The sequence below is a fragment of the Punctularia strigosozonata genome (genome assembly GCF_000264995.1).
Source record: "Punctularia strigosozonata HHB-11173 SS5 unplaced genomic scaffold PUNSTscaffold_3, whole genome shotgun sequence".
NCBI classification, from domain to species: Eukaryota; Fungi; Basidiomycota; class Agaricomycetes; order Corticiales; family Punctulariaceae; genus Punctularia; species Punctularia strigosozonata.
Window position 1 is genome coordinate 788,872 of NW_006767435.1, and position 11,683 is coordinate 800,554.

Genomic DNA, 11,683 nt, shown 5'->3' on the forward strand with positions numbered 1-11,683 from the left:
TGCAGTGATGTCATGATGTTCTCTTCATAAGCACCTGCATCTTTGAGTTCTCTCTGCTTGTTGCGGTGGAGATTTACTTGGGTATTTGTGGTCACCTGTGTAAGTGATACTGTACAGCCACCCTGCTCGAATGTTTGGCCTCTCGCTGCGTACACATCTTTATAGAGACGTGCGCTTGGAAGAGATCCCTTCGTCGGTTCCTTTGGGTGCGTACGGGCAGAGGCTCAGAGCTACCCGGCGCGGCGCTGAAGGCAGAACTTGTCGTCGACGAAATTCACCTGCCTGCCCGTGTGAACGTGAGAGCAGCACGTGATCTTGCCTTTATTTTCTCTCGCGAGCGCGCGAGGTCTCGCAATGACATCCACCATGTCTCGTTCTTCGTCTCTTCTCCCTAGATTCCACACATGAAGGCACATACGATCGTGAGTCAAATGATTCACTTCTTGTTTCTCACGGAGGATGTAACAACCTAGAAGTCAAGCCCTGAACGTGTCTCAAGGACATGTTTTGACGATCATCCATGCTAATACTGACGCACTCTGCTTTGACTGTCAAATACCGTATGCTAACAAGCTCTCGTCAGGATATTCGCTCACAACATCGAAGGCGTTGCTCGCATGTCATGGAGGCGTGTCGAGTTCGTTCATGGTCGGAGCGATGCGTGAGGTGAGCAGCAAAACTGCATGCTGTCATATTTTCCCCCTTTCGTGATGAACAAAAAGTCACATTCAAGCTCAACAGTCCAAGCCAAGTGCTATGCGGACTTTATACTTCTGCAATACTGAAATATCTCCCTCTTCCTATTTTGCACCCTTTGCGACCCGCGCTCATGCATTTTCTTCCAGGCCTTCCTTCACTATACGCGGTGTGCTCTTGAATAGGCATTGCTGTATCAATTGACTGTATTGAAATGTTGCTCTCAGTCATGTGTTGTTTTGATGTTGTATCCCCGTTGTCCATTGCCACGATAAATTATCAATTAAATTCCGACTGTCAAGCCTCAAAACAGATCCACAACGCCCTTGCGAGGCGATATCACGCCAGCAACCTTACTGTTCATGGATAGTAAGTCGCCCCCAACGGTAGCGACGTGGTCGGTGGCAATGGCATTGTGTGCATCCACCCCGAGCAGTTGCTCGAGGTCGGAAGACGCCAACGCGAACGCTTGGGCTCTTGAAATCGTACCGTTGGCTTCCAGCGCCGCCCAGGCCAAGTCAAAACGTGTGTTGCGCGCCTCCCACTTTTCGATGATGCTACCAGCGTCATGAGCTCCGACGAATATGCCTATGGTAGAGGAATGCTCACCCAATGCCGACCTTGACGCCATTAGCGAGCAGCGTCCCTATTTGGCCTTTTGGTGTTAAAGGAGGGCCGGGAAGACTGTAAAAGAAGGTTTCAGCATCGCGAGGGCGGGCGTAAAGGTTACACGATACGCACACTCTTCTCGTTTCCCACACGAAGGGGAACGGCCTGACAGGGACGAGCACGACGCCGACGCCCGCTTCAGCAATCTCCTTAGCGAGGAGATGAGCCTCAGTAGCACCGCTCAGCGTCATCTTGATTCTCGTGCCCGTGTGCTTTTCGACATCTGCCTTAAGCCGCAATAATGTAGCAATGATATCCGCGCTCTGGGCATCGACGACGAGTGTCATCCTTCCCTAGAAAAACGTTATTCTTAGTACCTGTCCCGAGGCTTCAATCGGGCGCAGCGCACCTCAGAGACTTCCTGGAAGCGGGCACCCAGATCACCTTCCCCATGTCCGAAAAGCAGACGTCGCAGCGTCGCAATCTGGGTGCTGACGCTTGGCCCATCGGCTTCGAAAACGTAGCCGTTATTGATGGCGACATGCAACGCAGCGATGTCCTGAAGCACAGCGCCTTCCTCGAGCTTGTGACCTGCGCCGAGGGAAAACGCGGTGCCCAACCCCTTCGCGAAGTACCTGTGAATCGGTGAAGCTATGCCTGCCGTTACGCCCGCTCGGTATGCGTGCCTAAACACGCAGTATACAGGTGAATACCCGGGAAGGTCTGTGCCAAGAGACCGTACCATTGATCGCGAGTATCGAACACCAGACCATCCACCGCCCTTATGACGGATCCATCGCCTCCCGCTATATCTGGCACACGCTCGACCAAGGGGTCGAGTACCGCACCATCAGCGGTTGAGCGCTCGGATTCCATCTCGAGTAATCCTAATGGCGATCCGTACGTGATGAGCGATGGCTGGATAGCGCCACCCTGAAGGTCAACAACCTCCACATTGCCCATATCGGCGAACGCGGGGCAGCCAGCGCCGATGCATAGCAATCGCCCGTTTTCGACGAACGCGACGCCTAGACCGTCACCATCAGCTGAGAACGCCTCGGTGATCGCGGAGCCGCTACGCGTGTATGCGTTCGAGACGTTGATGAACATGACGCGCTTTGACTGTCGCGGTCGGAGCGGCGGAAGACCGTCGTATTCGAGCGCTTCCTTCACGTCATCGTCGAAATTAGGCACCTCGGGCGTGACTTGGAAAGGGTCGGGTTTGGGCACTACTTGAGGATCGGCGAGCTGTGGAATGCCGTCGATGTAGACTTGCTTCGGCGTCGCGCCAAGTGACAGCGGGTGCGAATCCCAGACGACGACATCCGCGTCCCATCCTGGTACAGAATAGCCTCAGCTTGCCGAATACAAGAGACCGGGTGGAGGGCAAACCTCGCTTGATGAAACCGACACGGTGATCCAGGCCCGCTATACGAGCCGGAGTGCTTGTAACGGAGGCGATGGCCAAGTTTTCAGGAAGCCCGTAGAAGAACGCTTGTTGGGCTTCGAAGAGTACTGTAAGGAGACGTCAATCATCGTGTGGATCATATCTTGAAACGCTGTATACGTACGATACCGCGAGTTCATGACGGAGTGGTCGGACTTCATGACAACATCGAGGCCATGATTGGCGAGGATGCGTGGACCGAATTCTGAATGGCGATATGCTTCCCGTTTGTACCTGTTTGGAACATTGTCATCACATACTCAGCGATATCAACCTTGATCACTGCCGTACCTGGAATTGGCAGCGAACATCGCCACAGCAGGTGGGTGTTCTGTACGAGATTGACGGTATGAGGGAGACGATGGAAGAATGCCGAGAATGATTCATACCGTATGATGCTTTCAGGAGGTCGGGTACCAGCCAAGCAGAACTGGCATGGTGGACCGCAGCTGCAGCGAGCAAAACATGAAAACCACCCTTGCCAACGACAACGGCTGCTCCTTACCGATCGGGAACTTGAATTCGTTAGATATCTACACGATACCAGGAAACGAAGGATTAATGAAAGACTGAAACACCAGAAAATCCAAGACTACGTACGCGGACAAGGGCATCCAAGTCCACGGGCTCGTAACAATGCGCTTGCACCTTGACTTTGCCCCGCAGGATGTCGACCATTGCTTCCCACTGCAGCTCGTCTGGGAAGGCGCGACCGGCAAGACTGGACCACTGCCCTCGAAGGGCGGCGTGGCAGTAATCGTCCTGAGCTTCCTTGATCTGACGAGCCTTGTCGTATCTGAGAAGGCGTGGTATATATCAGCCGCGTGAACACGATCACCCAACTGATACTTACGCCTGACGGAAAGCCCAGATTGTATCCATGCGGGTCTGATGATACTGCGAGCCTGAAAACTCGTTTCATGAACAATATCGGGCGTAGTCAACATTATTGCTTACTCGGGTTCTCTCCTGTGGAAGCAAGGTCAGCTCCAGACACGGGGAATTAGAGAAGAACTAATGCTCGAACCGCATGCGTGCTTCATGTGTCGCCATCTGGGGCGTCCAGGCGGTAGCGTTCCGTTGATCTGATATGGCGGCTCCAGCAGCATCGACGTTGGCGTGCGTTCTGCCGTCTTGCGGAGCTTGATAGGGAAGCCCTGGCCACCGATGGCATTTCCCGAGCCAGGGAGGACCTGAGAAAAGATCCGGCCATAAGGTTTCGACGCATTGTAACAGAATATGACCGAAGGACATACTAATGCCGTGGTTACTCCTCCCGCGATAGACAGTGGGTAGGAGTCGTCGTGCGTGTTCAACCCGTCGAGCGCGCGGAGCCAGGCCACGATGGGGCCGTGTGGCGAACCGTAGTCTTCGGAACCCGAAAGCACGGGCGACGGTCCGTCGCCGATGTGCGAGTGCAAGTCGACGATGCCCGGTGTGAGCCATGCGCCATCAAGGTCGACAACCACGAGATCCTTGTAGTCGCCCGGCGGGAGCATGGAAAAGGTAGTTCCGACGTGTCCGACGGCTTTGATCATGCCTCTATATACGCCACGGCATGTCTCAACTCTGTGCACGAGAGCGCGAGGGGATGGAGACCACTCACTTGGACATTAGCACGTTGCCCCGGAACACTTCCGTCCCGTTCTGCTCCCCCGTCCATATCGTCGCATTCCGCAGGAGCACGGGCTTCGTGCCCTCGACGAATCGGTCCGACTCCGCGCGGTAGAAGAAGTCGCGTTCGGGGCCGGGCTTCAGTTGCAGCGTCCGGCAGCGCGCAAGGATTTCCGGAGCATTTCGCGGGACGTTTTGCCACTCGTTCGGCGAGCCAAGCAAATCTGTAGCAAAGTACAGATTGATTGCAGCTAAGGCCAGTAGAGAGAGCGCTGCGAAATGCCAGACCCTGCGACCATTGGTCCTTGGTCCAGGTCTGTGGGAAGCCCCCCGCGGTAGCGACGACTTCAAGTTGCCCATATAGCCGAGATCCCCTCGGACAGAACTCCTCGTCGAATGTTGGGATGCGCCGCTGAAGTGCCTCGGTATATATGCCTGGTCGTGTTCAAGGGAGCATGCGGTTCAGTAGGCACACATAGACATGCGAGTGTGCCGATCTTTCCATGTCGAAATGGCATCACACGTGATCGCAACACAGCGCTGCGGTGATCGCGGTGACGGGCGCTCCAAGATGACAGTCAAGAGTACACTGCAGCTAGCGATCTCGACCATTGCCCATCCTTCACCGGATTACCGGCCGCGGGCCGCGGGCCGCGTTCGACTTTCCAGAGCCCGGTGTTCCAGCGGGAGTATAATTTGTTACTCGTACACCATGTTATACAAGGGTACACAGCATCGGTGCAGTATGGATACACATCATACATTTGGTTATCTGGTTATCTGCCAACGAGCGAGTTCGCGAGGGCACATCGGTCACAGGGTATTATGAGAGGAATAATAGAAGGATAGCGTCCAATGGCATAATCGACCCCAAAATCGCAATCGTACAGCTTGGGTGAAAATCATCCTTTTCGGACTCGGGAGAGCTTCTTTAGAGCGTCTTGATTGAAACGTCGCCGCCATGCTGCATGAGCCTCGAATACGGGCAGAACTCATGCGCAGCCTTGATGATCCGGTCGTCCTTGATGCCTTCTACTATCAGCTCGACGCCGAGGCCAAGGCCCTCGCCGAGCTTGGTGTCTTGCGGGCCGGGCAGAGCAGCGGGGTCAGGGTGCCCGAGCACGACCTTGGCATGCACTTTGGCCTTCTCGCCGAGCTCGGGCTTGCCGAAACTCGCCGCGGCCATTTGTAACGCGCCGAGGAAGCAAGCTGCGCGAGAAGACCGTTATTAGAGTTCACATTCAGAAGGTGGTGGCAATGAACGTACAAGCATAACCCGAAGCGAAGAGCTTCTCCGGGTTCTGACCGTGTCCTTTACCACCCATCATCTTGGGGATGGCCATATTGAGATTCAACGGTTCTGAGTCGCCGTTCGCGAAGATGTGACCTTCGCGTCCGGGACCGTCAGCCGTAGCTTTGGCAAAAAACTGGAGGCAGAAGAAGAGTTAGTAAAATCCAAGAAACTGGTCACCGGTAACGCACGATTTGATCCCTAAGCATGACCGGCGCAGGTTGCGCACCAGACGCATGGGCCAGAGAGCGCACACTGGAGGCAGCGGTAGCGACACGAGTGGCGGGGCGAAGGAGAGCAAGGGTAGAATACATGATTATGGTCGTTTATGGAGTAAATAGGCGACGTCGTAAGGTAGTTGTAGGTCGTAACGGGTCGTAACAGAGAGGCAGAAAATCGAGAGAAAAAAGGTGTGAGGTTGGATGTGAGATTGGTTGTAGTTCTGGAACCTCCCCAGAGCGCCCGTCTGCGGCTTATAAGAATTCATCGGTCGCAGTCATACGTCAGAGTGGGGTGTCATGGACCCCATTTCTTGGCTGCGGGCAGAGCGGTTGACCAGTTGGAGCAACAGTTAGGGCAACGCCACGCAGTCGGAGCCAATAGCGGGCGCGCCGGGATGCCGGCACGTGGCAATGTTTTCTTCCGCGCGACTCGGACCTCACCTCATTGTAGGACGCCTTGTTCCTGGACCATGTCATCGTCTTCGGGAACCCCGGTCGTCTTCTTTTTGGGAAATCCCGACGCCAGCTTCGACGCCGCCGATGAAAATCGATAGAGCCCTGGATGCGTCAGTGTAGCGACTCCGTAAGCGGTCCCTTGCAACCAGCACTCCAAACTTCGAGACTCCAACGCGGGCATGAACTTAACCCGACGCACTGCCATGCTGAAAGCAGGATCGATGTTGTAACTCGCGTTCGTGGTGTGACGTATAAGCCGCCGTTATCGACGAAAGAGGCGTACGATAATAGTCGATTGCGAACGCATGAGGATCCATGCTGCTTTATTGCTTTGACACCTTGACTACGGCGCCATGCTTCAGTGCCCTGCTATACGGACACGCCTAGTTCGAAGCCAGGTAAGCGCCTCAGCCGTGACACACCCAACGGAAACGCACCTCGTGCCCCGCCTGTATCAAATCCTTATCCTCGACTCCTTCCACCTGAATGTGCACTTCCAAACCGTATCCTTCTCCAGCTTCGGGCTGCCCCATATGGACTTGGGCATGGACCTTCGCGTTCTTTGCTGACTCTGACTGCCCTCGCTGGCCGGCCACGAGCTGTAACGCGCTCAGGAAGCAGGCTGAATGCGCAGAATTCGGTCTCAGCCGTGACGTTGAGGAGCTACTACGCACCCGCGTAACCCATCGCAAACAACTATCGTCAGATGAGTGTCAGTCGCGCTGCAATCCTCAAAGCCGCGGTTGCGCGGCGTACCTGCTCCGGATTCTGTCCGTCGCCCTTTCCACCTAACGACTTTGGCATGGCAAGGCGTAAGGAGAGTCCGTCGTCGTCGTCGGATTTGACTCGGCCGTTACGCCCCTGGCCTTCTGCTGTTGCATGTGCAGTGTACTGCGGGCAAGAACGTCGTCGATGAGCGAGAAAAGACCTCTGAGTTCAAGCATTTTCATTGCTCACTTTGTGATCGCGCAATGTCATGACATTTCGTCTGGGTCCCTGGCAAACACTTACGCCCATCCTCGGTCGAAACATCAACGAACTCCTGCTAGACGCAGAAAACATACTTGAACGGGGACTAGGGGAGGGCGAGGAGGTTGAAGTGGAAATGTCTCCCTGGTGCTACTGTTGGTTGTTCTTATGATGATGTCCGCTTGGACATGGTGACCTCATGAACGCATAGATCGACGCCTCCAGATCGGGACGGCCGATGTCCAAATCGGGTAATAGTCGTTCAATACCTTGGCGAAGGTCATCATACCACGTGGGTAAGCTGGCGCCAAGCGCCGTCCCCGACTCCCCCCCCCCTGGCCACTCAAGATTCTCAAGTGCACTAATGTAAAGTGCAAGTATAGTACACTACGGAAATGGTTGTACAATATTGTAGTGCGCTACGGAGATAACTGTACAATAATCCATTCTTTATGATGTTACATACTTATTTTACATACAAAATAATACTTCTGTCACAAAGGGAAGGCTTTGAGTGCATCCCTTCCCTCGGGAGTTGTCCAGCACGTCAAACAACAACGTGTCCAGGTCGTAGGCAAAGAGTATGCACGTGTTGTAGGTTTTGCGTGTTGCAGCTGTAAGAAGAGCGTGCACGGCTCGAGATTTAAATTGCACACATTGTAGACAGTCAGGATTAGGGCGGGCCAGTCGTGCAGCAGCAGGAAAGGCCTGGGGTCATCTGCAGATGTACAGTGTAATGGCATTCCTTGATGCAGCCAGAAATGCGGCACTCCTGCACTTCCCACATAAAACTTTTCTGCTATCTGACTACCTGGGTATCTTTCAGTTACTTGAGGTATACTGTAGCAGTTTTCTTGAGTGAAATCGATGAGAGACTCATTAAGGACAGACAAATCGAGAAAAAGGTTGGTGAACAATGAATTTTGTTTGTTGATGCAGTGGCAGTGTCTTCGCACCTGATACAGCTCATCACAACACTGGCTTACTCCGGTAAGCTTCCACACTCAGCCAGGCATGTCATGCGCTGTGGCCGACCTCCTCTAACTCTTCAGGGTGTCCTATAGGCCACTCTCATGGATGGATACACTTGGGTCATTAATGAAAAATGGAGTATACAACTATATATATATGACTATGAGCTTTACTTGCAATCAGGTAAGTAATAGGTGCGCAATCGGTCATGCATCATACCATCAACACACAAAACAGCCTGATTTCAACAATGCTTGATTTTTAAAAAATCGGGAAATGACTCGATCTGGAAGATATTTCAGATCTAGAATCAACATATATGCATCTACCTGCTGAATTCTTCTTGTGGTATGAAAGTTCGTCGTTTATGTGTAATCCCTGTTTGCTATCAAGGAGTGAGGGTGCATCAAGGAGTGCCATTACACTGTATGCCAAGTGGGAACGATGACGCAATGCATGTGGACTTCCATGGGCGCTCGGCCTTGCCCAAGTTTGGAAAGTGTCATTTACTTACATAAGCCCAAATGCGGCTCCAATACACTTATGTAACTGACTCAAGTCTCGCATGATCACCATGAATCCAAGCACGGCATCTCGGCAATGTGATCAATCAGATTCCAGCACTGATACTCAACACTTATGTCAGTTTTCCCACTGTTTCAAATGTCACGCTGCTGCGTCCATTGCAATTTAAACGCCTGCAGTGGCGGAATCACACTTCATCACGCTTTCATCACGCTTTGGCAGGGTTACAGCCCCGTCACTGTGACAACTCCCAGTGCAACAGCCAACACCTACCTTCGGGGGAGTCAGGACAAGTTCAGTCTGGGGATCCAGAGGGTACGTGGAGAAAGCAATACTAAAGATAGATAATAAGGGTGGAGAAGCTGATGAACATTGGAGTTGAATCCGTGATGCATCAAGGACTACTGGGATGTTGAGTCGCCGGAGAACTGGAACATGTGATATCTGACTTCTCAGAGCTGTAGGTCTGACAGTTGATTGTTGGAGATGGGTCAGAGACTGCATGTGACATAAGGGCAGTGGATCTCTCTTGGGACAAAAGATGGTCTATCACAGGGTGCTTCATTAAATTGGCAAACAGCATAGTCTCCTAGACATCATGAGCACAGAAACTGTTGCACTATGATCTACAGAAGCTGAGTATATGGTACTCGCTGATTGTAATTGTCAAATGCTCTGGATAAGAGCTTTGTTCATGGAGCTGGGGTACCGGTTTGACCAATAATCCATCTGCAGTGATAACCAAGGATTGATACTTAATGCATCTAAGATGGTTACTGAACCCTGCTCCAAACACATTGATGTGCTATATCACTTTATTCATGAGCATGGCAACAAGGAGCTTGAGCTGCTCTATATTGAAGATTCTGAGAGCCATACTGACATGTTCACAAAGAACTTGGGACATGAGAAGTTCCTGAAGATCAGACAACAACTAGGTTGTGTCTTCACATAACCTCTAAGTAGCATCATGTATGGCATTGAATCCCCTAATAATTGTCCTCCTGGTGACTACAGGCAGCGCAGCAGGCGCCGTGCATGAGTTCGCATTGCCACTCATATCGGTACACTCACAATCTGCCGTATGTGCCTGCAGACACTGGGGATTGAACCCTGGACCATCTGAAAAAAGTGCATGTATTAAACCACTACACCATGGGACAATCATTACACTGAGGATTGCCTTCCCCATGGCTGCACCTAAGCACCTCATTACACTTATGTGCCTACCATCTAAGCCAGGGGGAGTGTTGAGATAGGCACTGGCACAGCCACAAGCTGTTTCAGGCATATGGGAATCATATGCCTATTTGATGCATGTGAGAATCAAATACCTATTTGATTCCAGCAAGAACCACAGACAGGACTCCATCCATTCAGACATCCTAGCATATGATTGTGATTGCATAGCCATCTATTGTGGCTATACAGAGCTGTCTATGTGTTACAATTCAAGTCACTTTACTTCTGTCCTCCACAGGCTGAGACTCGACCAGGTGAGCTTGATGTTGCCCGCCACTGTGTGCGGCAGCACAGCTTTCACACAGTGGGTGGCCGGGATTAGGGTGGGCCAGTTGTGCAGAAGCAGGGAAGGCCCGTGGTCATCTGCAAACTTATGCCGAGTGGGAACAATGACACAATGCATGGGAATGACACAATGCACGTGGGCTTCATGAGCGCCCAGCCTTGCCCAATTTTGGAAAGTGTCATTTCCTTACATAAGCCCAACGCAGGCCCCAATAGACTTACGTAACTGACTCAAGTCTCACACGATCACTGGGAATCAAATCACGGCATCTCGGCAATGTGATCAATCAGATTCCGGCACTGATACTCATCACTTATGTCAGCCTTCCCACGTCTTCAAAAGTCACGCTGCTGCGTCCATCGCAATTTAGGCGCCCGCACTGGCGGAATCACGCTCTGTCACGCTTTCATCACGCTTTGGCTGGGTCACAGCCCTTGTCACTGTGACAACTCCCAGTGCAACAGCCAACTCCCACCTTCGGGGGAGTCGGGACGATAACCCGCCAATATGATACGACTAGCGTGATGCCAAGAATCAAAACCGTTATAATTGAAAGTGACGCGATACACTAGCTACAGGGCGGCCGTGCATATACATCGACACCTCCAGGACATTCCGCGCGTATACATTGATCTCAGTATGTAGCGCCGGATTCACAGCGTATCCAGACATTCGCCACGGCGCACGGGCAGCATTCAGGTCGAGAAGGTGACATCAACCGCATAGCCGTAGTCGCCCACGACCAATCCTTTGACGGAAGCCTGTATTTAGGATAAGGACCTGAGGCGACTGCGGCAATGAAACCATACTCGCCTGGAAGGTGTAAGACTTTCCGCCGACCGTCATCGGCCTCGAAGACGCGGTGGTCTTGTACGTGGTCGACGGTGTAGCGCTCATCTGCGTCAGCAGCTCCTCGTCGATCGGCGTCTTCGTGTTCACGAACCCAACGGTCGTGTATCCGCCGGTGGCCGTCTTGATACTGGCAAAGTACACCACCAGGTTGTAGGAGTCGGTGGTGGCGTCGACGCCAGGGACCGTGTACGCGATCAGACCCTCGACGTTGATGTCCGAAGGGTCACGGGAGAAGAACCCGGCGGGAGCAGCGGTGATGCTGCCCGCCACCTGAGGGCTGAGGCTGGAGTTGCCGCTCTTCTGGTAAACGCTCTTGGGCGTAACCGGGATGAGGTTGAAGTCGGCGTATGGAACGCCGGAGGTAATGCAGGCCGCGTTGTGGATGACAATGGACACAGAGTACGTGTTCGAGTCCTGCAACGTTGTGAGCAGGGTCAAGAAGGTTAGAGTATGACAGTGATATCCAACATACGTTGGTAATCAAGACGCTGCCGGTCATGACG

The 11,683-nt window shown here is 52.8% G+C and overlaps 4 protein-coding genes across 4 annotated transcripts; all 4 read right to left on the reverse strand.

The window, feature by feature from the left end:
* Positions 1 to 583: 583 nt before the first annotated feature.
* On the reverse strand, positions 584 to 4,825 carry PUNSTDRAFT_124764 (carbohydrate esterase family 9 protein). Its single transcript, XM_007380852.1, has 17 exons — positions 4,359 to 4,825; positions 4,009 to 4,294; positions 3,780 to 3,945; positions 3,710 to 3,721; positions 3,606 to 3,657; positions 3,353 to 3,548; positions 3,258 to 3,285; positions 3,142 to 3,201; positions 3,044 to 3,083; positions 2,877 to 2,986; positions 2,698 to 2,820; positions 2,048 to 2,642; positions 1,715 to 1,991; positions 1,438 to 1,658; positions 1,306 to 1,380; positions 846 to 1,253; positions 584 to 666 (listed from the first exon to the last, which is right to left on the reverse strand). Exons 1-16 carry the CDS (start codon positions 4,724 to 4,726, stop codon positions 1,001 to 1,003), a joined length of 2,862 nt encoding a protein of 953 aa, XP_007380914.1. The 5' UTR covers positions 4,727 to 4,825; the 3' UTR covers positions 584 to 666; positions 846 to 1,000.
* Positions 4,826 to 5,066: 241 nt separating this feature from the next.
* On the reverse strand, positions 5,067 to 6,063 carry PUNSTDRAFT_50402 (OsmC-like protein). Its single transcript, XM_007380853.1, has 3 exons — positions 5,849 to 6,063; positions 5,634 to 5,793; positions 5,067 to 5,575 (listed from the first exon to the last, which is right to left on the reverse strand). The coding sequence occupies exons 1-3, from the start codon at positions 5,969 to 5,971 to the stop codon at positions 5,298 to 5,300; spliced, it is 561 nt and encodes a 186-aa protein (XP_007380915.1). The 5' UTR covers positions 5,972 to 6,063; the 3' UTR covers positions 5,067 to 5,297.
* A 594-nt stretch (positions 6,064 to 6,657) lies between these two features.
* On the reverse strand, positions 6,658 to 7,312 carry PUNSTDRAFT_111557 (OsmC-like protein; the record flags this gene model as incomplete). Its single annotated transcript, XM_007380854.1, has 5 exons — positions 6,658 to 6,717; positions 6,772 to 6,956; positions 7,009 to 7,030; positions 7,091 to 7,225; positions 7,292 to 7,312. The coding sequence occupies 5 exons, from the start codon at positions 7,310 to 7,312 to the stop codon at positions 6,658 to 6,660; spliced, it is 423 nt and encodes a 140-aa protein (XP_007380916.1).
* Positions 7,313 to 11,023: 3,711 nt separating this feature from the next.
* PUNSTDRAFT_42664 (uncharacterized protein) lies at positions 11,024 to 11,679 on the reverse strand (the record flags this gene model as incomplete). The annotated part of the gene is given in 3 exon segments (XM_007380855.1): positions 11,024 to 11,089; positions 11,109 to 11,594; positions 11,653 to 11,679. 3 exon segments carry the CDS (start codon positions 11,677 to 11,679, stop codon positions 11,024 to 11,026), a joined length of 579 nt encoding a protein of 192 aa, XP_007380917.1.
* Between the last annotated feature and the right edge of the window lie 4 nt (positions 11,680 to 11,683).

Coding starts and splice junctions, on each gene's coding strand:
- PUNSTDRAFT_124764 (XM_007380852.1), bottom strand. CDS start 4,726: ATGGGCAACTTGAAGTCGTCGCTACCGCGGGGGGCTTCCCACAGACCT. Junction 4,295..4,358: donor GGCAACGTGCTAATGTCCAA/GTGAGTGGTCTC, acceptor TGGCGTATATAG/AGGCATGATCAAAGCCGTCG. Junction 3,286..3,352: donor ACTTGGATGCCCTTGTCCGC/GTACGTAGTCTT, acceptor GGTATCGTGTAG/ATATCTAACGAATTCAAGTT.
- PUNSTDRAFT_50402 (XM_007380853.1), bottom strand. CDS start 5,971: ATGTATTCTACCCTTGCTCTCCTTCGCCCCGCCACTCGTGTCGCTACC. Junction 5,794..5,848: donor TCATGCTTAGGGATCAAATC/GTGCGTTACCGG, acceptor TTCTGCCTCCAG/TTTTTTGCCAAAGCTACGGC. Junction 5,576..5,633: donor CTTCGCTTCGGGTTATGCTT/GTACGTTCATTG, acceptor CTTCTCGCGCAG/CTTGCTTCCTCGGCGCGTTA.